This window comes from Anolis carolinensis, chromosome 1 (genome assembly GCF_035594765.1).
Source record: "Anolis carolinensis isolate JA03-04 chromosome 1, rAnoCar3.1.pri, whole genome shotgun sequence".
In the NCBI taxonomy this organism is placed as follows: Eukaryota; Metazoa; Chordata; class Lepidosauria; order Squamata; family Dactyloidae; genus Anolis; species Anolis carolinensis.
This window is the reverse complement of record NC_085841.1, coordinates 16,608,907-16,635,073: the sequence shown is the minus strand read 5'-3', so window position 1 is coordinate 16,635,073 and position 26,167 is coordinate 16,608,907. Positions and strand designations below refer to the sequence as shown.

The 26,167-nt window shown below is 38.6% G+C and overlaps 1 protein-coding gene across 42 annotated transcripts in view; it reads right to left on the bottom strand.

Moving 5' to 3' along the window:
* Positions 1-26,167, bottom strand: part of nrxn1 (neurexin 1) — a 1,150,439-nt gene that overhangs the window by 114,424 nt on the left and 1,009,848 nt on the right. For 28 of the 42 annotated variants that reach the window (XM_062968862.1, XM_062968856.1, XM_062968858.1 and 25 more), the window contains 2 exons: positions 23,533-23,622; positions 21,693-22,012 (listed from right to left, as the gene is read on the bottom strand). In XM_062968862.1, the coding sequence (XP_062824932.1) occupies positions 21,693-22,012; positions 23,533-23,622 (410 nt within the window). The remainder of the gene's footprint in view (positions 1-21,692; positions 22,013-23,532; positions 23,623-26,167) is intronic. The other 14 variants (XM_062968876.1, XM_062968879.1, XM_062968882.1 and 11 more) reach the window with 1 other exon arrangement.

Below are 26,167 nucleotides of genomic sequence, written 5' to 3'. Positions count from 1 at the left end.
TCTAATAAGCTGGAAATCACTAGCAATCCTCAGCAGCAGATTCATAATCTATTAGAACAGGTGAGTGATTTAAGAAAGACTCCTGGCAGATAACTTAAAAAATGGTGGGAGGGAGAGGAAATGAGGATAGCAGCATCACCCACAAATGTTGCTGGGTTTCTGAGAGCTGGTGGAGACCAGGGAAAGTTGGGTTCAAATTCCCTATTTAGGAAATACACATACAGACATTTTGTTGGAAAGGGGATAAAGGGCACATTGACTGATTAAGCTAAAAGCAGATAGTCCAGGGTGTTTGCATAGAGTGTAAAAGGTTTAGGATGGGGAAGCTATAAAAATCCCAAAATCTACCAGTCAACAGGGAAAGTGGTGGTCATTCTATTGGCTCCTTTTTTAAAGGCATTCTGGAAGGGGGTGAAGACATTCCTTTTCAAAAAATGTATAATTAAGTCAAAGAAGCTCTGGATTTTTATCTTGGTTTTATTTTTATATGATTTTAACTATGTTTCCTGTTTCAAATATTTATGATTTTATGGGTTGTTTTAACTTTTGTACTGTACGTTTTTTGTTCTGTTGTAGCCGCCTTGGGTCTGTACTCAGAGGAATGGCAGGATATAAATGAATCGAAGAGATACCATAATCCAATGAAATGACATTACCAAGTACAGGCAGTTCCTGAGTCACAAATATCTGACTTAAAAATGACTCATAGTTAAGAACGGGGATGAGATAACAGGAAGTGGGAGAAATCTACCCCTCAGAAGGGAAATTCAGTGAATAAGGGCCCTGGCTGCTGTGACTTTTCCAAAAGTGTCCACCTAAGATGGAAAGAAGATTCATAATTATCTATTTTCAGGTTTATAGAATGGGTCTCCTAATAATCAAGAAACCCCATTGTCTGCAATTCACTCTCAATATTTGAATTTCCCAAAGTATTGTGGAGGAATTACATTTTTTTGTGCATCAAAATAGGGTGTGTGCACAACAATGGTTTTCTTGCATAGGAAACTCTGTTTCCTGCACCATGCATTTTTCTCTGTTAAATAGCTTCCCCATAATACTTTGGAGCATTTGAATATGGGGAACATACCACAGAGATATCTGCAGCAGGGACAAACTACCATAATAATCCATCCCTTTATCTGAGGTCAAAATCCTTGAGGATTTACCTCCCTAATCTATACCAATTCACATCACTCCATCAAGCCAAGGCTCCTGTCATGTTTTGACCCTTCCTTAGGTCAGATGGGATGGAAATTTATCTAAGCAGAGCACAAATGATGGATGGTTCTAAATTGCTGAATTTCTAAAACATAAAGTTTCTTGGCAAATTGCAGTTGTAAAAACATAGGAAATGCTATAAGAACTGGACAATTTGAATAAAAAATGACCTTCTTCTTATAGGGCTTTAAAGCATGTTGAATATGCAAAGCCCATTATGCTGGAATTGCTTTGCCCCCTCCAGAGAGCTATAAAGTGACCCCTACAGCGCCTTCTATTAGCAGAATTATTATAAGGCAGAGAGCCTGCCATTTGCAGAGACAAAGTTTTCTTAATCATGCAGCCAAATTTTAAGTGACACCATTGTTCATTACAATCAAATCGCAAAGGTCAGGAGAAACCCCAAGGCCACAAAGAATTTAAGAAAGCCAATCCACTATGGCACTCTCCTGTGGAAGACACATTTGATGTGAGAGTATGGCAATGCTCTTTCACAGCATTTGCTTCTTTTGCAATGGCCTTTGTGAAGAAAGAGTTTCTCTTAAACTAAAGAACGGCCAACCTATGGTACCTAAGACCATTGTAGTGTAGGGATCAGAGCAGGGGTGGCCAACTTAATATTCTAGGGTGCTTGGCAGGGGTGGAAGAGTCCACAGAGACTGTCCAAGATGGGAAGATTTCAAAAACTGGGTCACCCCTATTTAAAAGGTGAATAATTACTCATGTGAACTATCAAGAGAAGCAATCCACCTCCACATCCCAAAAGAGTCTGATTTGGGAGTGATGCCCAACAAATACAGCCTTGGCACATTTGTTTAGCCCAAAAGTCATACTCTGCCCACTCTGGGTTACAGTTCTGGACTAGGTCTTGGGTGTCTAGTGATATCCTGCTACCAGCTACAGAGCCATGGTGTCCAATAAGTAATCCATGTGAGCCTTACAGCCTTGACAAGTTAATCTGATGTTTCATTCTCTTCCTTTCTTCTTTCATTGACACACACACACATTCACTCATCCAGAGATTTGCTTTTCCAGCACTGTGGGCTCTCAGCTCAATTTACTTTCCTTCTGAGCTTTTTGAGCAAATAAAAAGATTTGAGAAAACTGAACTGGGTGTACAAACAAACTCACATTTCTTGGTTGGAAAAATCAAACTGGTATTGAAAGTAGATGTGAGATGAATTTCCAAAAGGACAAAGGACATCTGCATGGGACCGAGAGCTAACAAAGCAAGGTGGAGTAAGGATCTTCCTGCATATCCTACAACGGTTGAGTCATTTCAAGAAAAAATCCAGAAATAAAAACGGAATTACTAAATTTCCCTTTGATACTGCAGTATAGATCTTTCAAGAGTGTACATATAGTGCTCCAATGTTTCCACTCCCCACAGCTTGTTTTGAACTAGGTTGCCCATGTTCTATTCTCAGGATAGACGATTTGAGACACCAGGATGGGGAATGGGGCAAGACATGGAGAAAAAAAACTAATGACTTCTTGGGCCTCTGCCTACTGTTGTTAGCCATGATGGACAGTGTGATTTCTCTCTAGCTTGAGATGGAGGTAATACATAAGGATGTCAGTGAGATATGTTCTACCATCATCTCCTTCATTTTTTTCCTCATCTTTTTATCTTATATCTCCCTTAGTGTAAAGCAACAACTACCAGATACCTCTCAAATAGTGAGAGGATACTAGTAGTAGTAGTAGTAGTAGTAGTAAAGAAGAGGAATATTTCCAAGCCGTTTGTGTTATGCAAAGAAGAACGTAACCTATTTTAGTGATTAGGTATGAAAATAATGGGTGCAACATCCATAAATATATGCTAGGTAAAGGTTTTCCCCTGATAATAAGTCCATAATAATGCTACTTTAAGATATATGTGTGATAGTATCTAAAATATTAAATGCTATCCTTTTCTTTTTATATGGAGAAGTTCAGGCTTCAGACAAAACAGCCTAAGAATGAATGTTGTTTTTTATCCCGGGGACAAATATCCTGGATCACCAATAAAGCTATCAATACCATTTTGGAAGTGCCATTTGGGGACTCTGAAGATTCATATATATGTATGTGAGAGAATATGTGAATTTATGATAAAAATCAGCATATTTCCTGGATTTGTTTGACACAAAGTATGTTTCTTATAGGCCTTGTATGATTATGGTCAACATCTGTTGGAAGTTGGACATAAAATTATAGTGGAGGACCAAGAGATGCCTAGAGAAGTAAAAAAAAAAACCTGGGTCTACATTTGTAGTTTGCCCCTTTGTGGGGATCTTGTGCCCCTTACCCCCCAGGAAAGTGAGGGCAGACTGTATTTGAAGAAAAACCCACCACCACCCTGCCACCTCTTATAATTTATATTTTGGTGGCCAAACATCTATTCTATGTACTATAGATTTTATAATGTGCTAGGAATAGCTGGCAAGGGAGATTTTTCTACTTTCTACTTTTCTCTCACACATGGTCCTTCTGAATTAGCTACTGCTTACTTTGACTGCTGTCAGCAGGGACGCACCCCCAGGGTAGAATTGGATAGTCCTATTTTTGCCAGCTCAAGGTTTATTGTATTGTTGACTGCAGACACTCTGTTGTAGCCTGACACTGAAAGTCTGGTTTCTCTAGTTTGCCTTTACTATCATCTGAATACTGATCATGCTAAAAAAGAAATCCAAAACAACAAAACTGGTTCACAGTCCCTCAGACTGTTGGTGGGATGTTCGTGTGTGTGTGTGTGTGGGGGGGGAGTGGACTATAGTTTGAAAAGAATATGAATGAATTCCTACGCACATTGCACATATCTTATTTGTATTGCAAAAATATATATATGAAAGAGCAATGCAATATATTGGATTTAAAATGAAGAACAATTTTAACCAACTCAAAGTTACCAGTATTTCCATAGGAAGTGTGGAACTGCTTTTGGTTTATGAGATAGTCAATTTAATTAGGAATGTTGTTTCTGTGTACTTTCAAGTTGTTTTAGTCTTACGGTGACTCTACATCTAAGATTCAGGGCAGGGGCCAGGTCAATGACCACATCTGGTGTACAGGCCTTAGTTTTGGGATTCCTGACCGATAGGCTAGACCAGTGGTTCGCAACCTGTGGGCCCTCAGGTGTTTTGGCCCACAACTCCCAGAAATCCCAGTCAGTTTACCAGATGTTGAGATTTCTGAGAGTTGAAGGCCAAAACATCTAGGGAACCATAGGTTGAGAACGCCTGGTCTAGACCAAGGGTTATCAAACCTTTTCAGCCACAGAGCCTTTTTTGAAGCATAAGTTCCTCGTGGAGCCCCAAAACATTTATATATTATATTATATTATATTATATTATATTATATTATATTATATTATATTATATTATATCGGTATGGGCATTTTTTTTGACACATTGTGTTTTAAAATTTGACAGATAGGCCAGGCCAGTGGCAAATAGATGGAGTGTGTGAACTAATTGGAAAAAAAACACGAAGAAATTCCTATGCATACTGCACATATCTTGTTTGTAGTGCAAAAAAAGGAAACAATAACAATACAATATTTAAAATGAAGAACAATTTTAACCAACACAAACTTAACAGTATTTCAGTGGAAGACCTCCGAGGCCATCCAGTCTGGCCCCCTTCTGCCATGCAGGAAAAGCACAATCAAAGCACCCCAAACAGATGGCATCCCAGTCTTTTTAAAAACAACAAAAACAACAACAACCCCAGGGGCCATCCAGTTCAACTCTCTTCTGCCATGCAAGAAAAGCACAATCAAAGCATCCTCTTTGGAAGCAAACAAAGAAAGGGGGAAAGGATCTGGGCAGTGAGGAAGGTGAGGAAAAAAGGCTTTTGGGGGCAAGGGAGGGGGGAGGTGGAGGAGCTGGAAATAGGAGGAAAAACTTGGGGGGGGGGAGAAGAAGGAGGGGAAGGGAACCTTTGTATGCTTCGCTGAACCCCTCAATATGCTTTGCAGAGCCACAAGGGCTCTGCAGAGCACACTTTTAGAACTGCTGGTCCAGACAAAGGATGAGAAACAAAAGAGGAACTGGGCAGGCATAAATATTGTAAACATGAGCTTCTTTGTCAAATACTTTATTATCTGAGATATGACTGCACACAGAAAGATGTATTCTGAACTCTAACCGTAGCACATGTCTCATATTTTTGAGATTGGTTGTCCTTGACTGACCCCAAGATTCTCTTTGGAGTTGCTCTATTTCATTGTTTTTTGGTTTTATTGTGCATCGTCTTGAGTCTCATCAAGTAGAGTCACATTCAGAAAAATTCAGAACTAAACTAAACAGAAAAAGAGGTGTGTATTTGTGAAAATGCTAGATGGTGTCATGAATATCCTGCTTGGAGCAGAGTTAACAAATGTGGCTGATTCCCAAAACAACATGCACAGTCACCAATAATAGCATTTTAAGCATGTTATCAATTACAAATATTAAATGCCTGCAGGCCTCTCAGATGGTAGGGTGCATTTTATCTGAAATGTAAGGATAAAAACAAAAATCCTTGCCAAGGCCAGAATGAAATAACTATGAATGCTATTTTAATGCAAGAAACAAATTATGTTCTTGCTTTCATAAGAGCTGGATAGACTCTGAATGAGAGAGAGAGAGGGACAGGGGAGGGAAGAAGGGAGAGAATGCGCTTGAACAAAATCCAGATTCTGTATAAAGAAAAGTCTGATTCAGCGACCTCTATAGACTACTCAAAGTATGCCAGGCTCCACATGTAAATCATCTCCACAACTCATGTACCTTTTCCTGGTCATGACCCGTTCTATGAATATTGAAAATCCTGACTCATCCATTCATCTGGGGCATATTTATAACATGCCTTCTCTCTATTTAAAATACTTATTCACTGATTCTTAGCCTGCCATAGCCTCCAAAAGTAAAAAAATAAATAAACACAAATCAAAAACTCTCTCTCTCTCTCTCTCTCTCTCTCTCTCTCTGTGTGTGTGTGTGTGTGTGTGTGTGTGTGTGTGTGTGTGTATATATATATATATATAGATTGAGAGAGAGAGAGAGAGAGAGAGAGACAGAGAGAGAGAGAGAAAGAGAGAGAGAGAGAGAGAGAGAGAGAGAGAGAGAGAGAAAAGGTAAAGGTTTCAACTGACGTTAAGTCCAGTCATGTCTGACTCTGGGGGTTGGTGCTCATCTCCATTTCTAAGCCGAAGAGCCGGCATTGTCCGTAGACACCTCCAATGCCATGTGGCCGGCATGACTACATGAAGCGGCGTTACCTTCCCGCCGGAGCGGTACCTATTGATCTACTCACATTGGCATGTTTTCGAACTGAAAAGAAGCAATAATATGGTAAAAGCCTCAGATTAAAAAAAAGCTTTGTTCTGAATTGCTATTGTCAATTTCAGCTAGAGTTGACCTACTGAATCAGGAGGACTCACCATTCAACAATAGGCTCAGTGGGTTTGCTCTAGCTACAACTAACCCAAAGAATTCAATTCCAGCATGACAAAAACCCCAACTGATACATATGAAGATTTTACAACAGCACGCATTTTAATCTAAAGATATTAAGAGCTTTGAATAGCTATGTGTTAACTCCCAGATCCTGCAGCCAGTGGCCATCTTGGCTAGAGAATTCTGAAAGCTATAGTCCAAAATATTAGTGTATCCAAGTACTGTGAAAATCAAATTCCAAAGACCCAGGTGGAGAACAGAAGAGTTTATACATCAGGGAAATGCTTGGAAATGCATGTTGGGTGGGATGGAGTATTGATGAAACTCACCCAACAAGAACAGTAAGATAATATAGGCCAGGTGTTTGGAGGAAGGGGATGTAATGATGCTTGTAGATAATTCCACATCTGCTGAAATCCTGGCTCAAAATGCCGTTGACAGGCAGAAAAGGCAAAATATCAGAAGTCTCTGATTTACAGAGTTCCGTGGCATTTATCATAAACCACAACCTCCTGTTTGCAATGGCCTAATGGAGAGGCATAAAACCAGGGAGATGTTGATACACATTTATTCCTATAAACTTACTGTTAAAGTGATTGAGAGTCTTTCACTCTTAGGGTCATTGAGGAGTTTATGAGGCAAAAATCCAGACCTTGGCATTTATTAGCTCAGGATATGGTTATTGCCGAGTTAACAGAAGGAAAGTTCAAGCTGCAGTCATAATGAAATTTGCTCTCTTTTTTCCATAATAAGATCTCTCTAAATATAATATATATTATCTGCTGCCTTTTCTGTCTACCTTGACTTTTCAAGAACACATATTTCTTAGCCTCCAGAAAGCATCTAGACTTCATGATTCTCTAGCACAGCTTGAGATAATAATGTTTTTAAATCATAACTCCAGGGGACAGGCTGTATAGGTTATTCTGGGAGCCATAATTCAAAAAAGTACCCCTCCCCAACTATGGTTATCAGGCTTTTCCCTGTAGACCCAATTCAAGGAAAGGTTTCATGAGAACCACCACTCCTCCTAATATTCCTCCAGCAACAGCATAATATCCCTGTGGGCAGAAATATCAGGCCATTCCAACTGGATGCCCCCCCCCCCATGAGGGTCTTCCTCCAGGGGAAAACCAAGAACGGGCAACGTGGAAGTCCCTGAACAGATTCAGAAGTGGTGTTGTGAGATCAAAAGACAACTTGGATAAATGGCACTACCTAGAGGAATCCTCCACCTTGTGCGACTGTGGAGCAGAACAAACAACTCTGCATCTGTATGCTTGCCCACAATGCCCTGCCTCATGCACAGAGGAAGAACTGTTTAAAACTACAAACAATGTGGTCACTGTTGCCTGTTTTTGGTCTAAAATTATTTAGCCGCTTGTGTTCCCTCTATTTTATTAGTTACTAGCTGTGCCCGGCCATGCGTTGCTGTGGCGAAGAATGGTGGTATGGGAAATAAAGTATTGAGGAATTGGTGGTAGTTAAGGTAAAGGGTAAACGTTTTCCCTTGACGTTAAGTCCAGTCATGTCTGATTCTGGGGGTTGGTGCTCATCTCCATTTCTAAGCCGAAGAGCTGTCGTTGTCTGTAGACTCCTCCAAGGTCATGTGGGATGACTGCATGGAGCAGCGTTACCTTCCCACCGGAGCAGTACCTATTGATGCACTCACATTTACATATTTTTGAACTTCTGGGTTGGCAGAAGCTGGGGCTAACAGTGGGGGCTCTGTCAGTTCCCCCAATTCAAACCTGCGGCCTTTCGGTCCAGAAGTTCAGCAGCTCAGCGCTTTAACATGCTGTGCCATCAGGGGACATTATTTCCTAAAGGTTGTGAATATACAATATTTCTGATTGTTTTTTTTTTTTGTCTGTTGGAGGCAAGTATAAATGCTGCAATTAGGAAAAATGATTAGGATGTAATGGCCTTGCAGATTTAAAGCCTAGCTGTTTCCTCCCTGAGTGATTTTTTTGTTGGGAGGTGTTAGCTGGCCCTGATTGTTTCCTGTCTGGAATTACCTTGTTTTCAGAGTGGTGTTGTTTGCGATATTTTATATGCTTCTACTGTCTGTGGCCCTGAGAAAACAGAGGATTGGCCAGACTTTGATGATGGGAATCCTTTGTTGGGAGGTGTTAGCTGGCCCTGATTGTTTTCTGTGTGGAATTCCCCTATTTTCAGAATGTTGTTCTTTATTTAGTGTTCTGATTTTAGAGATTGTATTGTTCTGTTTTATTATACCATATTAATTTTTATATATTCTGATTTTAGTGTTTTTGAATACTTGGAGCCAGATTGTATTCATTTTCACGGTTGACCGCAACACAATAATAATAATAATAATAATAATAATAATAATAATAATAGTAGTAGTAAGGATAGTAATGATAGTAATAATGATGACTTTGGTAATACATAGTGCTTCACTGCCTTCTCAGCTTCCTTTCTGGAAGAATCCTTTCTTGGGAGGTGTTAGCTGGCCCTGATTGTTTCCTTTGTGGAATTTCCAATTTCCTTGCTTTATTTACTTTCTTTATTTCTTTATTTCTTTATTACTATCCTGGTTTTAGAGATTATATTGTTCTGCATTATTCTATCCTAGAAATTATTTCATATCAAAGTAGAATCTCACTTATCCAACATTCGATTATACAATGTTCTGGATTATCCAACACAGTCTGCCTTTTCATAATCAATGTTTTTGTAGTCAGTGTTTCAAATTCATTGTGATATTTTACTGGTAAATTTGTAAATACAGTACAGTAGAGTCTCACTTATCCAACATAAGTGGGCTGGCAAAATGTTGGATAACCGAATATGTTGGATAATAAGGAGGCATTAAGGAAAAGCCTATTAAATATCAAATTAGGTTATGATTTTACAAATGAAACACCAAAACATCATGTTAGACAACAAATTTGGCAGAAAAAGTAGTTCAATACGCAGTAATGCTATGTAGTAATTACTGTATTTATGAATTTAGCAATATATCATGATATATTGAAAACATTGACTACAAAAATGCGTTGGATAATCCAGAACGTTGGATAAGCGAGTGTTGGATAAGTGAGACTCTACTGTAATTACTACATAGCATTACTGCGCATGGAACTACCTTTTCTGTCAAATTTGTTGTATAATATGATGTTTTGATGCTTAATTTGTATAACGATTACCTAATTTGATGTTTAATCAGCTTTTCCTGAATCCCTTCTTATTATCCAATATATTTACTTATCCTGCCGGCCTGTTTATGTTGGATAAGTGAGAGTCTACTGTATATTGATCATCTTATATTATCTGCTTAGAACTGGATTATATGAGGCCCCTTCTTCACAGCTGTATAAAATGCACACTGAAGTGGATTATATGGCAGTGTGGAGTCAAGATAATTCAGTGCAAAGCAGATAATATAAGATTATAAATGGGTTATATAGCTGTGTGGAAGGACCTTGAGTCTACACTGCCATATAATCCAGTGCAAATTAGATAATCTGTGGAAGAAGTCTAAGTGAGGCCTAAATCGGCCTGTCCCCTAACTGAAACCTGGCTGTCCCTTGGTTGCTAGGCAACGAAGTGGGCAGAGATTAGCCCTCTAAACTGGCAGCAATTGGATAAAAACAATTATTGCTCTCCATCTAATTAGGACTTTATTTTTCTTTTCTTTTTGTTGTATCAACCTAGAGGCGTGGATGATGGGTTGTGTTGTCAAATTTCGAGGTTGGGGGCCTGTAGTTTTGTTGTTTTGTCCACTGCCCTGATGCCATCACTCTTTTATATATATAGATATACTTGTTTATTTATGCAATGCTTTTGACATAAAATAAATAAATAAAAGTAACAAAGAAACAATTTTCAGAGAAATTGCAAAATGAGAAGCATAGCTACAGCTATACAAAGGGGATGGGGAGATTGAAAGTCAGGAATGTTACTTCAGTACCAGGTTGGCATGGAAACTGAGGATGCAGTTACTGTATATACTGCATGTTTAGGATATATACTCATGTATAAGTCAAGGACCGGGTTTTGGGCCAAAATTATGGAGCTTGATATGATTTATGGATAAGTCAAGGGTCATTCTAGAGAGAGAGGGAGGTGCCAGTAACAGCTCAGGGGGCCAGACACCATGGCCGTTGCCATTTTCCCACCCAATAATTCAAAAAGGCTAGAAGCGGTGCCACAGCAGAGACAGCTGAGGATTTGGTCCTTTTTTTAGGTTCTCCTGGAAGAGACTGAGCAGCCACCTTTCACCACTCCACCCAGAGATGGGTGTTTTTTTAATACAATACTTACACTGACTTATTGAAAAGTCAATCCAGTTTTTTGGGGCCATTTTTTACCTAAACTTTTTAGACTATACTATACTTCTAGAGCAGTGGTTCTCAACCTGTGGGTCCCCAGATGTTTTGGTCCTCAACTCCCAGAAATCCTAACAGCTGGCAAACTGGCTGGGATTTCTGGGAGTTGTAGGCCAAAACACCTGAGGAGCTGCAGGTTGAGAACCACTGCTCTAGAGTATATATACAGTAATGGAATTGTATAAATTTTCAGTATAGGATGTTAAACCTATAGTTGGCTTTCCACAAGTGACTGATACATCTATGGCTATCAAGGTAACAAATCAAACAACAGGGCTGTTTGTTTTTTTTTAGTTTAGGTAGTGACATTCATGTAACTTATAATAGCATACCATGAGTTTTATGGGGCACAACACTGTTATGTCATGCTTCCACAGAAGGACTATTTAAGTTGATGGAACCTTTGCCAGTCCCGAAGATTAATTTCAGCAGGCCACAGTGATGCAATGGGTTAAACCGACGAGCGGCTGAACTTGCTGAGTGAAAGGTTGGCAGTTCGAATTGTTCCTAGCAGCCAGGAATGCTATTTTAACATGGGTGCAGTATGAACTCGGAGCCCCTGGTAGTGCAGCATGTTCAAGCGCTGAGATGCTAAACTTGCGGACTGAAAGGTCACAGGTTCAAATCTGGGGAGCGGAGTGAGCGCCCGCTGTTAGCCCTGGCTTCTGCCAACCTAGCAGTTCGAAAACATGCAAATGTGAGCATATAAATAGGTACTGCTCTGGCGGGAAGGTAACGATGCTCCATGCAGTCATACTGGTCACATGACCTTGGAGGTGTCTATGGACAATGCCGGCTCTTCGGCTTAGTAATGGAGATGAGCACCAACCCTCAGAGTTGGACACGACTGGACTTAATGTCAGGGGAAAACCTTTACCTTTACCTTAAGATTATTTTCAAGTCTTCAAACACTGCAGCTGTCTAACATCTCCTTTCTCTAGAAAGTTCAGTCTTTAGTATCTGTATTTCAGCTGGCAGACCTTTAGTGGTTGAGAAGTCTATTTGGGGCTCTTGAAGACTTATGGTACTTTTAAGGTTAATCAATTTATTTCACCACAAGCTCTGAAAATTACTTTCAGGGAACTTTCATCCTTTTTTTTTTTTTGTCAAATTCACTTTTTTAAAAATATACAACTTGAACTCTTCCTCCAAATTTAAAAAGGTATTTCAAAATTTTTCAAACATTGGGACCAGCCAGATGAGCAGGTGCAGACATACAGTGCCTGCATTCCATGTAGTTCATAAGAATGAAGAACTTTTAAGAAAAGAAAGATATGACAAAGCTAGATCCATGACACAAATGTGCTGGGATGCAGATAGATTCAAAGCAAGATGGAAGCAATGAAACTCATCTAACCTGGATAGAAGAATCTATTTGTTTGGGTTAATTGCATAAATGTTTAAATGCCAAAAACCCTCCCAAACCCTTTCTTAAAGTATCTGGAAATTCTGGGAATCCCTCAATCAAAAAGAAATTGGCATCCATGTCTAGTTATTGTGAGACCTAGAAAACTACCATGGAAGAGATGGATTCCGTCCACCTTGAGCTAATAGGGTAGCTTTGTATGCTCAATGCAACACATAGGCTGCCACCATGGAACTCTGTGGAATCTAACCCATCACCATACTATATAGAGAAATCATCGAAGGGCACCTTAGCTGCAAAGCTTATAAGGAATGATATTGCAAACCATACAGCAGATAATTTTCTTTATTAATAATTAAAACTGGAGAATGGATAATATTCCCTTTTTGGTAATGACCCCGATTCTATTATAAATGTGTCACTGTAAAATATGTGAAGATTTACCAACCCGTTTAAAAATGACCTTACTGCTCATCCATCGGTTTAAAGATGGAACCATTTCCATTTCCCTTTATTTAATATGCTCAATTTTAATTAGGTGCCAAGGTGCTGATCCAAGCACCCTGTGCCTTAGGATTTGATTTATACTACTCGAATAAGAGCTGCTCGAATGAATCCAGAGAAAAGCATCAGTCACTTGTTGCAGGACATCCAGAATCAAAAAGAGTTTTCCAGCTCACTAGCTTGAAGTAAAACTACTTGAAATACAGATCGGTGAAGGGAATGTGGATCATCGTGTAGATGACTGAGCAGTTACCTCAGATAGTCGAAATAACTGATAGCATCACTGGGCTATTGTGTCTCCTTTAGCTCATTTTGTCTAAATAGTTCAAAACTAGGAGGCTATAATCCACTGGAAAAAAATGAGGGATGCAGAGTCTGTTTATGAACCCAGTGATCAGGCTAAATAGACTATGAAAATGTTGTGTGTCTACAGGGGAGATTTAAAGAAATCCTGTTTCTCCAGGAAATTTAATTAGTTGCTTACCATTATCAGCAACAGGAAAAAGTATCTTCTGTTATTCATTTCCAGGTAAAAAATTTTTTGGAAGGAATAACACAGAAGTAAGAAACTTGCACAGTTTTGGTCTAGTATGCACATATCTAAAAGTGAGATATTATTCTTCACAGGTATTCTCCATGTATGTAATAACAACAACAGCAACAACAATAAATATAACACCTTTCAAGAAATTATTTTTACAAAAACAAGTGTGCTGCTGAGGACAATTAGAATTTAAGTCAATAACAGGGGCTTTTTGGCACAAAATATGAATTTGTCCACAGAATAATTTCACAACAGCCTTTGGAATGTGAAAATACTGGGTCCATATATACAGAAAAAATAATTTCCTTCTACACTGGAGAGAAAACTATGGACATTATTTATTATCACATGCCAAAATAAAATAGTGGTAGATTTAGATTCCTATTTCTTGCTTTGCTCTTTTGCTTTTATTCTCCTGCATCTGCAAACAGTGGTGGCAGGTGGCATCCATTTAAAAGGCTTCAGTGGATGTTTCAGTGTAATGCGCTATTCAAGATGGTGAACCACAGCCCAAAATAAGTTTAATACCTTGGACTGTTACTTTAAAGTTTGGGGGGAAGGGGGGTAAACATGCCAAAGGTTCACTGGCACAATGGCATGGAAGCCATGAGAAGCTCTGGCACACACACACACACAGACACTAACAATGAGTTCATGCTTCCAATTTTGCTCAAGTGCAAGCAATATAGGTTGACTTTGCCTTATCTGAAATGTTTGGGGCCAGAAGTGTGAAAGTAACCTGAAAGTAAATTTATACTATTTTAAATAATGATGTCTGTGTGTACATTGAACCAGTAGTGTACACTGAACCATCAGAATGCAAAGGTAGCACTATCTCGGCTAATCATTTGGGCTATATTGGATTTGGACTTTTTGGATTTCAAAATTCTAAATAAGAGATGCTCAACCTGTATTGAGGTCCCTGTATGTTAACATCTCTCTGTCTTGGTTTAATTACATTTTCTGATCCAATTTCTTGTTTTTATTGGGTGTTGAGACTTTCTAATTTTCCCCATTGCACTGAAAATAACCATTTTGTTGTTTTTTGTTTTGTTTTTTTTAAACTACTCTTCCTCATTTCTCCATATATTTGCACAATTTATCTCACTGATGCAAATTCTCATATTGACAAAAAAGTGTTTGCAATTTGCATTTTAAAATGTTTACAATATTTTGCATGCTAGAAAGGGCATCAATTTACTAAGACCATGTAGTGGGTTTTCATGGCTGAGTGGGACATGTTGAAGTTTGGTGTTCTTTGTGTGAATGTTATTTCTCTGTATTTTTGTCTATAAAGATCTTAACTGTATAAATGCTAGAACTGAAGTGCACATTGTTGAATCTGCAGGTATTTAGGGGTACCTTGAGTTCTTATACAAATTGGCTTAATGCCTCTAAATGAAGATCTAAAACATTTGGACATACAGTCAGCCCTTTATACTTGTGGTTCTGACTTTTGTGGATTTAGTTACTCATGTTCAAATCATTCTCTCCAGGAACCTCTAGGTCTTTCAATGTGACTCTGTGGTCAACTTCCAGCAGAAGTTGATCACAAAGTTGTGTTGTAGGATCTAGAAATTTCTAAAGAACTATTCTCTCAAAAAAAATTATTTGAGGGTTTTCACTTTTGTCCCTACCCTAAGAGGATGTGGAGAGTTGACTGTAGTCTCCTTTATTTAATATCTGATCATTGCTTGTCATCTGTTCTACAAATGGATACTTCACACTACACATGTTATTTAAACTGTGAGCACACAAAATAAGTGACTTCCCATTCCCATGGATCTGAGACCAGCAACCTACTGAGTTATGAATACAAAGTAATAAAAAAATTCATGCATGCTAGTTGCTGCTGTCCTTTAGTCCGTGAAGGACATATGTACCATGCAACACATAAAAGCACTGGCTGATTCGCTAGACCACAACGCTGGTACCAGAGTATATACTGGACTCATGCAGTGGTTCTCAATCTTGACTACCCAGATTTTGTTAGGTTACTACTACCCGAATCCCTGCCAACTGGAAATACAGAAAAATACTCTCTGGAGATACCAGGGATTGAAGCTGGGGGCTCCTGAATGCAGGGCAAAGTGACATTTGGTGGGTTAGTTGTAAGAGACTATCTTGAACATATATCTATAACAGGTTTGTGCAACTATGAATCACCACGCCAAACACTGTATACTGGCCATATACAGCAAATGTCTACCAGAAGTCCATTAGACTCTTTGCCCCGCTGTATGTCTTGGTGCACAAAATCTTATGAATGCATTTTTGGGAAGTGGGAGGATGTTGCAGTCTAGCATAAATGACTGTAGTGTGTTTGTGAGTGTTTGGGAAGCTGCAGGATCTTGTAGTCTACCATCAATGGCTGGTGAGCTGCATACAATTTGTTGGTTCACAAGATCTAGGGTCCTTCAGCAGAAAAAGGAAACAAATTTAAGAAGACCTACTCCAGCTCTGCTAATGTTTTTAAAGGAAAAATATATAAATAACCATAAGAGATTTAAATTATCTTTCTTTAAATGGGAATTGTGATCTTTAATTGAATCCAAATAGCTCTGCAAATGAGCCAAATAATCTCTAATTGATTAGATCATTTACTCCTTATCAGCTCATTTTCTCCCTAAACTTGCACATTCTTGTACTAGCATTAACTTCCTTCCATTAGCAGTTAATATTCAATTGCCTGTTTTCTTCACTGTGCTAATTAATTGAAACCTGTGTTTAGCTGGAAAGGAAGGAAGGAAGGAAGGTAAGATTCTTCTTTCAGTGTGGTGTATAGCTCTCAAGTCCAGTGCCCTTCCATCTCTGTAACAGGCAGAGAAGGCTTTTGAAATAAAATCTTAAAAACAGACAGGGAAGCAAAGAAGAGCAGATCTAGGACATAAAGGTAAAGCCCTTTCTAAAGTCAAGTTTCTTACAAGAAAATGCCTGCCTCCTGCAAGGTGCTAAACATCCTCGATTCTCATTGACGTCAATGAGAGATGAAAGTGCTCAGCATCTATGCTGGATCAACCACTGCAATATCCAAGTGTCACTGGAACATGCAAGTATATCTTTCTGGTAAAAGGAATACATTGAAAATAACAACACTAGCTATATCGATATATACAGGTGAACAAATTCACAGCAAAAGGACATTTGGCAGCTCTACATGCCTGAACTTGCAGAAAGAGTGTAATAGGGAAGCCTGTGGGAAAATTTCATCTCCCATATTGCAATGATGTCAGTGCAGCAACTTCTACAAATCAAAGGACAGATACACTCACCAAGTGCATTTCAGCCATATCGAAGCAGGAACACGACAGAAGAAACGGGGGGGGGGGGGGGGACACTGATAGACACAACAGTCATGCATCAAATATCGCCAGGGCTTTACCACTGAAGGACACTTATTTTTCATATGGTGGTAGAATATAAGTCCAGAGAACATGCAATGATGGACTCTTCCTAAAAATTGAGAGTATTCTAATGCTACACCTTTAAAAAATAATTGTTACTTCACCCTATAGCTTCCTGAGATTGTCAGATTGCTGAGGTGCTTTGAATTTTCTGATAGAGCTTTAAGGATGACAGAGCAGAACCCACTAGGAATGGAACATTTTTTGATTTTATTTTCATAAGGAAGAATGAGTTATTTGTTCCATTTTCTCTCTGTTGACAGAAAACCTCCAGAAAGTATACAGATTCCAAAAGCTTTTTCATGGGTCATGGGTATTACATGGGTATTACAGAAGGGTGTCAAGGGGAAGAACCACATCAGTGTCTCCCTCCCCAAGATTATATTATCTGTCCCTCTTCCATTTACCTTCAAAAGCAGAACACCTGTTTGCCCTCTGTACTGTGTACTGTGTTTATTTATGCATGTCCAAAAGTTGTCAGCCAAGGTACTCGGAGCTATCTGCCAAAAGAAATAATCTGGGGAAAACTTGCTCCAACCAGCCAGAACCCAACTGGCAACTGTCACCCGGAGGACCTTTTCATCAGCTGCCCCACAACTGTGGAATGACCTGCCAGAAAGGCTCTGACAACTAAAAATAACTAACCAAAGACCCATATCTTCTAGCAGGCCTACCCAGTGAATTTTGAACAGTGAATTTTGATTTGCATTCTATTGCTGCTGTATGTTGATTTGTGTACCCTGTATTTTGGTGTATGTTTTAGGGCTGTGCAAAATTTTGTTTGTGCTTCATTCGTTGTATCTATTTTGTAAGATTTGTACATATGACTCGACATTAAGAAATTAGAGGGACGTCCACGCAAAAAACTTAAGATTCAATACACTGACCTATGACTTTTGGAAGAGTTATGTAAGTCTTGTAAATGGCTCCAAGACTCTAGCTTGGGCACCACTTCTCCCCCAAAAGAGCTGGGTTTGGTTCCCCCAAAAGGTCCCAATGCACTTTACCAAAGGGGGCAGCAAGCAGGGTCTGGGCAGGAGGAATGCCTGAGTAGATGGCTGGACAAGGAAGAAGTCCCTCTGGCACATGGCCAGCCCAGAGAGTGACAGGCAGAGACCGCACTCATATTGACGCTTTAATGCAGGAAGCAAGCAGAATTCTGGGAAATGTAGTTTAGGGTGGGACATTTTGAATTATCTGCCACAGGGGTCCTTGCCTTCCCAAACTACTTTCCCAGAATTCTGCTTACCGTCTTGTTTCACCTCCTCCTCCCTGAAAGTTTTCGTGAGGGGAAACCTGTGTTCATTCTCTAAAGGGATTTTGAGATAAAAGGGGATTGTTAGGAGTTGAATCAACCCTGTGAGGTAGGCAAAGTTGTATGCAGTAACTAGGTTTCCTGTTGTTGTTGTTGTTGTTGTTGTTATTGTTATTGTTATTTCAAAGACTGGATAGGCATATGCTGAGGTGCTTTGACTGTGCTTTTCCTGCTTAGCAAAAGGGGGTTGGACTTGATGCCCCCTGGAGTCTTCTAGAGAAATAGCACTCTTAAGTTTAAAAAGGTAAAGGTTTCCCCTGACATTAATTCTAGTCATGTCTGACACTGGGGGTTGGTGCTCATCTCCATTTCTCCAAAGCAGCCGTTGTCCGTAGACACCTCCAAGGTCATGTGGCCGGCATGACTGCATGGAGCACTGTTACCTTCCCACCGAAGCGGTACCCATTGATCTACTCACATTAGCATGTTTTTGAACTGCTAGGTTGGCAGGAGCTGGAGCTAACAGTGGGCACTCAAGCTGCTCCCGGGATTTGAACCTGGGACCTTTTGGTCTGCAAGTTCAGCAGCTCAGCGCTTTAACACACTTTGCCACCGGGGCTCCTTATAAACTCTTAAGTTTATGCTGGTTAAAATTCCCTAAAAATCACTGGATGTGCAAATCTTTCTGAAACTTATAGGGAATGATGCCCTGGTTGTGTCTTATAACTGAACATAGAAATTCAAGCTCATAGCTCATGTAGTCTGTTTTTAAATATTGTTCATAAAAATGTTTTAAAAATCCTAAAAATCAGTGGATGTGTGAAATGTTCTGAAAGGCCGGAATACATCTGGATGGAACAATGAAAGTTAAACTGCTACATTACTGAGTCCTGTAGATAAACAACATCAGGCCTTGTGCTAAATATAATGCAACCCTCATCATTATTCTAGGGCATAGTTTGAAACAGTCTGCTGAAGTTAAGCAGGTCTAGGTTAGATCAGGGTATAGCAGGAAATGTATCACCTGTTACATCTCTGCACATCAAACTGCTGTTAAAGGCACAAGAGTGTGGCCAGTAAAACATTGGTGACCCTATCAGTACAATTCCCTGAAATATTAGAAGGACAGAGGAGGAAAATGTGTATCTAAATGTTCATTCGATCAGAGCAAAGTAATTTGAGCATTGCTTTAAGCAAAGTACAGGCATTTCAGAAAGACCAGGACATAATGCTAGAAAACCTTCTTCCCTCAGGGTGACCCTTCTTTGATGAAATGTACCAGCACATTATAATTCAGTGAAAAGAACAGAGTTTGAAAGTTCTGAGTCATGTTACCTTCAGAACCGATAAATTAAAGAAGACCATGAAATATATTTTCCCTCAACTCTATTGCATACTGTCAGGGTAGAGTGTGATCTCACCAAAACCCCTGAGATCTAAAAGTGATCTATGGAACTACACAGAAGAAAAATGTTAATGACGTAATTATTGTTACCTATGTATTGACTGCACACATTGGTGGATGATGGAATTGACAAATGCGTACAAAAAACAAAGAAAGAGCATTAACAAACTGGGAAGCATCTCTGCTTTTGTTGCAATAGTCAAAATGAAATAAATATGTCAGAAACAAGCCCCTAAATCAAGCCAAAATGAGGGTTCAAAGGCACAAAGTCCACAGAATGCAGTGTCTACTGGGGATGAGGAATGGAGGAGGACGTTCTGAAAGAAGGAACAAATTGGCTCGATAGAACATGTAACATTTGCTATGGGTTCTTCTAGTATGGATCCCACTTTTAAAAGTTGTTTCAGATGGAGCCCATGAATGTTTTGTCACAATTTAGATTAAGCCTCAAGTCCTAACTTCTGCCTTATGCATTCTCTTTCCAGTTGAAAGACCCACTTGAAAGACAGAGTAGGTTGGCTTCCCCTGAAAGCTCATCTTTAAGGCGTAAGACTTGAGTTCTCCAACAGGAATGGCTGAGAACATCTAGTGACACTAGGAAACATAGGAAATGCAGTCCCCAATGCTACTTGGTGTCACAACATGTGTCCATGAAGTTCAGGTATGTTCATGAAAGTTTACCAGATCATAAGCACACATTTTTGCTGCCATATTTTCTTCTTATCACTGACTTTTATCCCAACATGTACACAGGGAAGGAGGGAAATTCAGCAGAAGGAGGACTGGAAGGGAGGAAAGATGTAGACTAGAGCCATTCAAACTTAAGTCTAAACTTCAGAAGATGTTTATCCTGATCAGATTAGGCATAAGATATGAATGTCTATCCAGACTTTCCCCTTTTCAGGATATAGCTCCACTACTGATACAAACAAAGCATTTTCTTTTCCATAACAGGGCTTTGTCTATTTTAGCAATCAGATTTGCAAATTAAACCCATTTTTTCTTATAGTAATAAGTCACAAAGCAAAATATGATAGGGATACAGAGCTAAAAAAATACATTATATGACAGACACCTTTTTCCTCTAATGGGAATACCAATCCTATAAATGTATCATCCACTTTGACCCACTGTGCCTAATTTCTGACAGACAATTTGTTTTTGAGGCTGGATCTACACTGCCATATAACCAAGATAGTCAAATCAGATAATCCAGATTATCTGCGTTGAACTGGATTTTATGAGTTTACACTGCCATATAATCCAGTTCAAATCAGATAATCTAGATTTTATATGACAGTGTAGATGGGGCCTGAGTGCAAAACATTTGCCTGAGTTTGTAACACCCCAGAAAGAGTGTCTGGAAGACCCAGTAAAATAAAAAGATGTTGTCCATGTCAGTCATTTGTGGGCAAGAGGCAGTCACTGGCTCCATTGCTTGAGAGTGGTAATTCAACAATGTTTTTTTTTTAATCAAAGGTGAATTATTCTCAAAATAGATTCAGTACCTTTGATTGTTCCCATAAAACCCAGTACACATTTGATACTCTGAAGCAGCAGAATGACTGGCTGCCTTTGCTGTGTATTAAATAAGTAATATTCCAATTTTCACCTTGTCAATGACAAATACATTTAACATTGTCTGATGTGGCAATTAATCATGGCTTCTTATAGAAGCAACATTACACATTTGCCATTGACAAGGAGAAAATTGGAATATTGCTCCTCATTTTTGCAGTATCCAAATATTTGGCAAATCAGTCAAGCTTCTTAATTCCAAATAGTTCCTATTGTGCTCACAGCATCCTTAAGAGCAACAGCTCATGTGTCTAATTTCAGAGCAGATGTTTCTTAAAGTTCAACTGTGTTGTGCCCGCAGCTGCTTGATACAAACATGGCAATCCATGAACCTCAAATGAAGAATCTATTTCTCTCTGCTTTGGTCATAACTTGTATAGTGAACATTGTGGAGAACAAAATCTATATCCAGATGTTTCCTTAAGTACGGAGATGAACAAAACACGTTAACTTCTACCAGCTGTGCTATATGGGATTCTTTGGAAACAAGGAGGTGCAACCACTGTGGAGTGCCACCAATGACTACGACCTTATATCTGCAAAACTCACAAAACCAGACAATGGCAGATAATCCAGAAACCATAAATAACAAAAATAAAGAAAATCGAAAGGTTTAAAAATTCCATCAGAGATGACTAACCTGGCCGATGGGTTCTTTTGTCGGTGGCTTTCCTCTTCTAGCTGTACTTGTAGCCAGAGTGGTAGTGGTTTCCATGACCGATGTGGACATCTCAGACTGCATTGCAGTGGCGGTTGACTCCGTTGTCATAGAGGAAGGCACTTCACCAACAAGTCTCACATTCCCTTCTATCACTATGTTGGCGTCGTTCTCGGCAGCCATGTTCAGGACTTTCAAGCCATTGTAGTAGAGTCCGGAAAGCTGTCCCTGAAACGGATGACCTCGCTCCTTGCCTCCAATTTTTATCGTTGCTTGGCTATTGAAGATTGTGAGCTGACGCCCTGCAAAGATAGTATTACATACATGCAAAAAATGTTGATTGCGAAAACTACACTCTTAAACAGAGGATGATTTCAACAGATTATTATGGGGTGGAGAATGAGAGCAATAAACTATAAGAAAGGACATTTGCTCATAATTCATTGCTTCTTAATGAGGTGTCCATGGAATGCAGAACTGTTAATTTAAATAATTTCTTCTTTTTTTCAAGTGTGTGTGTGTGCATGTGAACTAAAAACAACTGTGAATTGTTTTCAGTTTATTGCAATCCATTTTCTGCAGTATTTCCCTTCAAGTTTTTTTTTTGAGAGGGATAAATTTCTGAATATGGAATTCGTGTGTCAAGAGTTTTGGTCATCAGCTCTACCACACAGAATATGAAATATTGCATGGGCTGCACAATATTTATATATATTTCCCTCATACAAACATTCCTCTATGTATAAATCAATCATTATGTTTTCTTCATCTCAAAATGAATCATCTATAAGGATAATTGATATCTTTGTCATATGTATGTTTTTGGTAAAATATATCTCCAAAATGATAGCTTACCATTCCTAGTGACCTTCATATATGAATGTTGAAGTATTCCCCTGACACACACACAACCACACACACACTTTGAGGAAGCATGGGATACATACTGTATTCTGAGCATTTAAGAAACAAACAAAAATGCTAAGGAAAAAGAGAAAGGGAGGGGAAAGAAACAGAGAGAGAGATGTCTGAATGTCTTTCAGCAAGACTACCAACTAAAAGAAAAAGGCAACAAAATCAAAACGTCTGTGATGTAAAAGCAATTTCAAGGAATGATACACATATCTATGAAGAGTCATGTCACAATGCTCTTTAAAATAGAATTCCTCATCAGTGCAAAGCCATTGTTATTAGTAAGTATTAATAAAAATAATAATTCTCTGTTGCAGATCGGTTTCTGCTCATAATAAAAGCATGCACACAACTTTAAGCTCTCTTTTAAGACATGTTTGTTCCCAAATCCCCTTAGAATGTAGCAAACGTTAAAGGGACTTCATCTTGTCTGGCAATCATATTGCCCACTATTTAAGATTTAACCTATGGTTTAAACAATGATTTTGCTTGTTTGTTGGTTTTGTTGGTTTCAGGACCGTAATGAACATCTCATAACTACATACAGAAATATTTAGTTGAAAATTTAGATGATGGAATATGTAACATAATCTATGAACGATTTATCAGTTTTGGTTAATGTTTGCTACGAGTACCTTCATAGATTGAGTTAGTGGATTATATTAAACAGTCCCTTTAACCTTAAGTTAACAGGGTAAGATTATTAAACAGGCGGTACCACTAAAATGTATAGAAATTATTATATACACGGTATGCAAATATTTACTCTACATTTTACTGTTTAAAATTTGTTTTTAATTTAGTTTTACTGAATAATTTATGGTTTTTATGTTTATTGGTGTTACAATGAAGCACTACTCGGTTATGTTCAAATTATTTTTTTATTTGAAGTTTTAATCAATGTTTTTACCTTTGTCGAGTAGCCATTCATCAACTACTCGACCAAGCCGATATGGAATTCGCTGTCTAGCAATCGCCAGGCGCTCGTTATCATTGTTTCCTTTAAAGTTTAAAGAGACATTTCATTGGTTAAAATCTGTAAGGTCAAAGGTTAAAAGTTAATACTTAAAGCTCGAGCTATACAGTTGCCACATGATAGTTATTTTTTTTGTTTTGAAAAATTTGGAATTTTTTAAAAAGCTCTACCTGGAACATTTCATGGCTCAGACTTTTCATTCATTCATTTATTTTATTTTAGCAAACAAAATTATTCCTATGTTAATTGAAAATTAGAAATCTGCATTTGAGCTAGGTTATTAAAACTTAAGTTATAGACAGACCCCAAAAAAACAAATTTAAACATCAAACACTATCTTTACAAAAAGAATGCTCATAACCTCAGGGTTTTGTCTTTTGCCTTTTGCCTTGGTTTTTGATGTTTCTTATTAACTAGTTAAAACATGTTCAGGTGAAACAGGTTTAATTTTGCAAAATACCTCTTGCTCCAACCTCTTAGTCCAGGTTAGTCATTTAAAGAAGAAGAAAAGTACAAAGCTTAACCACCATCAAGGACACACTTACGTCTGAGATCTAGAAATCAATCTGATATAATTTATTTCCTAGTCAGGAAAAAATACATTTATTTTTTAAAGAATGTCTCTAGCTTCCAAACCAATTTATCCCTTTCCATATACTGAACAGGTGATAAAAAGAAATAAATTGAATAAACAAATAAAAGCATCAAGTTGTCCATTCCTTACATTATGACCAGAGACTAGCATGAAATACTTTTCATATGCAGTAGTAAGGCTTTGACAAAAGTGACACCAGGAGAGAAAACAACTGTTTAGAAGTAACAAAAATCTTGATCCAGAGAAAAATAGTCACATTTAATATCTCACTGGAATCAAGGTGATGAGAGTTCATCACCAGCAGAATTGCTGATCTCAAGAGACAATTCCTTTTCTTTGAAATCTTTAGAATGTGGAGTTGATTAAACACTCATTACTGTATATGCAGTGATACACAAACTACTTAAGGTCACTGACTTCATTGTTTTTGATTACCAGTTATATCAATGAAGAGAAGAACTTGTTGTCTGTCTCTAAGAATAGAAGAGCAATGTAGTGTAGTGCAGTGCTTCTGAAAGTGATAGTCACTAGACCAGTGCAGGTCCCCAAGCCACTGTGTAGAATCAGAGACAATCAAAACCATCCCGTTCAACCCCCTGTCATACAGAAATATACAATCAAAGCATTCCCAGCAGATCATCATTCTACCTTAGCTTAAAAATATCCTGGAAAGGAGGCTTCACCACACACACAAACAGTATATTCCACAAACAAACAGCTCTTACCATTGGGTAGTTCTTCCTAATGTTCTGATAGAATCCATTGCTCCATGTCCTAGTCTCTAGATCAGCAGAAGGCAAGCTGGACCTACCTTCAACATGACATCCTTTGAAATATTTAAACTTGGCTATAATCTTAATCTTCATTTCCAGGCTAAAAATACCCTAAGCCGTTCTTCATGGGGCATGACATTCAGATCTTTTACCATTTTGATTGCCTTCTTGTAAACACATTCCAGCTCCCAGACTTCTAGATCCCTGTCACATATACAGTGGTCAAGCCAGGTTTCACCCATCCAAATTTCCAGGAAAAAAGAAACAATTGTAGCTAATGGGTACAATGAATGTTCCCTCACATCAGTGTAGTGAATAGTTTTCTGTAAACGGGTTACTGACACTTTGAATACTGATTTCTCTACTCTATGGTAGTTTTCATTGTTATCTTTGTTTACACTGACAAGCATTAGTTTCATTTCTGAAGACAATTGCTAGCTATGGCATGCCTCTTTGCACAAGCTGAAGGATATAGAGTCTGTGCCAAATAGCAAGCAGTGCAAATGATGTAGTTAAATTTCAGCCAAAACTCCCCTCCTTCTTTTGCTGCACTGTTGAAGATGGAGAAAGTTGGCTGAGAATCTCAATGATTTGTAAAAATGATTATAGTCGCAGAAGTCTTTGGGTATACTTCTAGCTGGATGGCAGTAATTCCCTCATCATCCTCTACCCTCTAAAAATTAGAGATGTGAAGAAATCTCAGTGGAATTGTTGTTGCTGTCTTGAGGCAACAAGAGAGTGTCTGATGGGCATGCCAATCCCATCGGCTGTTTCTTTGGGCTGGTGTGGGAGGTGAGAAGATACTACTTTCCAGGCAAGAAAGATAAAAAAAAAATCTCTCCCTCACCATGATTTCTGCAATTTGTCATGCAAAATAAATATGCTTTGTGTGGAAAGCTGGTTCTGCAGTGCTATATAATGCAATTTGAACTGAATGATATGGTCAGAACATAACCATAATCCAGTTTAGAGTAGTTCAGACTGCATTATATGGTTTTATACTGACCTTAGAATGCATTTCAAACTGTATTACATGGTAGTGTAGAATCAGCCAAACTCCTGTCTGTGAAAAATGTGATGCTAAGTGCACAAGTACACATACACATACACATCCAGCACATGCAAACAGATGGGCTAACTGATCAGAAAGGAACATACCCATCCTTTCAATGTTACTAATCCATACAACAAAGCAACAGGT